The sequence below is a fragment of the Nothoprocta perdicaria genome, unplaced genomic scaffold (genome assembly GCF_003342845.1).
Source record: "Nothoprocta perdicaria isolate Ctin4 unplaced genomic scaffold, notPer1 scaffold_22, whole genome shotgun sequence".
Lineage (NCBI taxonomy): Eukaryota > Metazoa > Chordata > Aves > Tinamiformes > Tinamidae > Nothoprocta > Nothoprocta perdicaria.
This window is the reverse complement of record NW_020455415.1, coordinates 2,085,676-2,088,201: the sequence shown is the minus strand read 5'-3', so window position 1 is coordinate 2,088,201 and position 2,526 is coordinate 2,085,676. Positions and strand designations below refer to the sequence as shown.

Sequence of the window (2,526 nt, the reverse complement as noted above, 5' to 3'; positions counted from 1 at the left end):
GGCGGGCGGGGCGGCGCCAACGGCACCGGCACCACCGGGGCGGGCGGGGCCGGCGGCCGCGCTGCCCTTGTGTGAGTGTGAGTGTGAGTGTGAGTGTGATCCGTGTCCCTGAGCGCGGATCCCGCTCTCGGGAATTCTGCCCCAGGAGCCAGGGCCTCCCTGCTTTCAGGGTCTCGTGTGTGCAGCCCGCTGCGTCGCGGCAGCGCTCGCACAGCCTGTGCAGCCTCCGGTGCCAGCCCGGAGCCTGGTGCTTGCCCGGGCACCGGTGCACGGTGGTTGCGCTGGCTTGGATTTTCCCCCATGGCCCCCGGGCCGTTCCCTCTGTCTCACCGTTTTYCAATGGAAATGATGCCAAGTGGAAATGCCACACACAGGAGCACAGCTGGGRCTGCTCTGTTGGGCTCATGGGAATCAGAGCTCCTGGCCATCCCGATGGATGAGCCACCATCCCACTGCTCCCACAGGGAGGTGGGAAGGGCGGCAGAGGCAGCCTGTGGGCACTGGGCTGCACCATGGCTTTGCAATAGATCACGGAGGAGGCCTTGGTGAACCAGGGGCTACCCACGGCGCGGGAGTTTGTCCTGCTTCCTGTGAAATCAGGGGAAAACTCGGAGCAAGTTCCCCAGGCTGGCCAGTGGCCAACCCCCAACCAAGGCCGCCYCGTCCTCCCTCGTGAGCCCCACGGGACAGCAGGCGGGCGCCCACAGGCAGCCTGGGCGCCAGGGTCGCTGCCTGMGGCAAGGGCAGAACCGTGAGCGCGGCCGGCCGCAGCCGAGCGGAGCACGCTCCGCTCCCTGGCAGCCGGGGAGGGAGGAGAGGGAAGGCGGGAGGAGGGAGGAGGCAGCGAGGAGGCGCCCGGGCGCCCCGCGCTCCGGCAGGGCAGAGCCGCCCAGCGGCGGCCGCGCGCCGGGAGCAGGAGCGCACAGGGGTCCCGCCGCTGCCRGAGCTGGAGCCGCCGGCATGGCCCGGCGCGAGGACGAGGTGGCCTCGCAGGAGCAGGCRCCCGGCGCGGCCCTGGCGGCCGCCCTGCTGGACAGTGCCCAGCTCCCAGGTGGCAGCCCCGGGCTCCGTCGCGCTTCCTGGCGGCTGCAGGGCAGCGAGGGCGGCGGGAGCCGCGGCAGCCGGGGCTCAGGGAGCTGGTCCCGCGCCTGCGCCCGCCTCTCCATCGGCGCCGGCAGCACCCGGAGGAAGGAGCTGAAGGAAATTCTCCTGCAGAGCAATGGCCCCGGCAGCGGCGCGTGGCTGGCAGCCGCCCAGCGCCTCGGCGACCTGTCCGTGGGGCCACTGCCGCCACCYGAGCCCAGCGCCGAGGTGCTGTCGCTGGCACTGGACCCGCTGGAGCACGAGTGGCTGCTGGTGGCGGCGCAGGGCGACGAGGAGGGCATCCTGCGGCTGCTGGACATGGACCCCGGGCTGCTGGCCCGCAGGGACTTCGTGACGGGCTTCACGGCGCTGCACTGGCTGGCCAAGCACGGGCGCCACGAGAGCCTCATCAGGGCGGTGGCGCTGGCGCAGAGCCGGGGCTGCGCGGTGGACGTGAACGTGGCGGCGGGCAGCGGCGGGCTCACGCCRCTGCACCTCGCCGCCCTGCAGGGCCACGAGATGCTCATCAAGGTGCTGGTGGGCGCCTACGGGGCCGACGCCGCCCGCCGCGACCACAGCGGGCGCAAGGCCTGGCAGTACCTGCCCGCCACCGCCTCGCGGGAGCTGAAGGAGCTGGCGGGGGCGCTGGAGGAGGACCTGCTGCCGCCGGGCGCCCACAACGCCAACAACAACTGTAAGTCGTCCCGCGAGGCCGGGCCAGGCGCCGAGCCCGGCGCCCAGGGGGGCGCGCGGCCGCCCCGGCGGCTGCCCAGCCTGCGCGGCTTCGTCCGGCAGGCGCTCGCCTTCTTCCAGGAGCGCTGAGCCCGCGGGCTGCCATCCCCRCTATGGGACACACAGCGGGCCTGGTGCCCCTGCACTGACCCCGCGCGGGGACGGTGCCTCCACGGCCACACTGTGAGCGCACGCGGGGCCATCGGCAGCGTTTTGGGCTCACAGCTCTCCCCAGACGTCCTGCTTTCCATGGCCACGGTGTTCCGTGCCAGGAGCGGGCGCTGCGGGTGACGCTGGGCCGGTCACACTGCCGCGGTGACTCGCCGTCCCCACCCGYGGAACGGGGCTGCCGGCCCTGGCGCTGCCCTCGCTCCCGGCGGRGCTGGGAGGTCGGACCGGTTGCGGCGTCGCGGCGCCCGCACGGACGCTCCAGCGCAGCGCGACTCCCGCTTGTGCAACTGCACGCGGATGCCACCGGCCTGGCAGGGGGAAGAATGAGCTTTTCTGCTTGCCCTGCTTCCCTTCCCGCGCACATCCCTGCTGGCTGGGAGCGCAGGAAGGCTGCCCGGGCCCCAGCAGGGCCCCGGCCCCCCGCCACGCACACTTCCCTCGCTCCCAGGCGCATGGGCAGGCAGTGAGGTGGCTCTGGGGACAGGGACACGCACAGGATCCCACATGGGGACAGAATCCAGAGGCTGCTCTGGGAAGGTG

General features: G+C 73.0%; 1 protein-coding gene across 1 annotated transcript; it reads left to right on the top strand.

Annotated features, from left to right (window-relative positions):
• Nucleotides 1-960: 960 nt before the first annotated feature.
• SOWAHD (sosondowah ankyrin repeat domain family member D) lies at nt 961-1,905 on the top strand. The gene has a single exon (XM_026039018.1). The coding sequence runs from the start codon at nt 961-963 to the stop codon at nt 1,903-1,905; it is 945 nt and encodes a 314-aa protein (XP_025894803.1).
• Nucleotides 1,906-2,526: the final 621 nt, after the last annotated feature.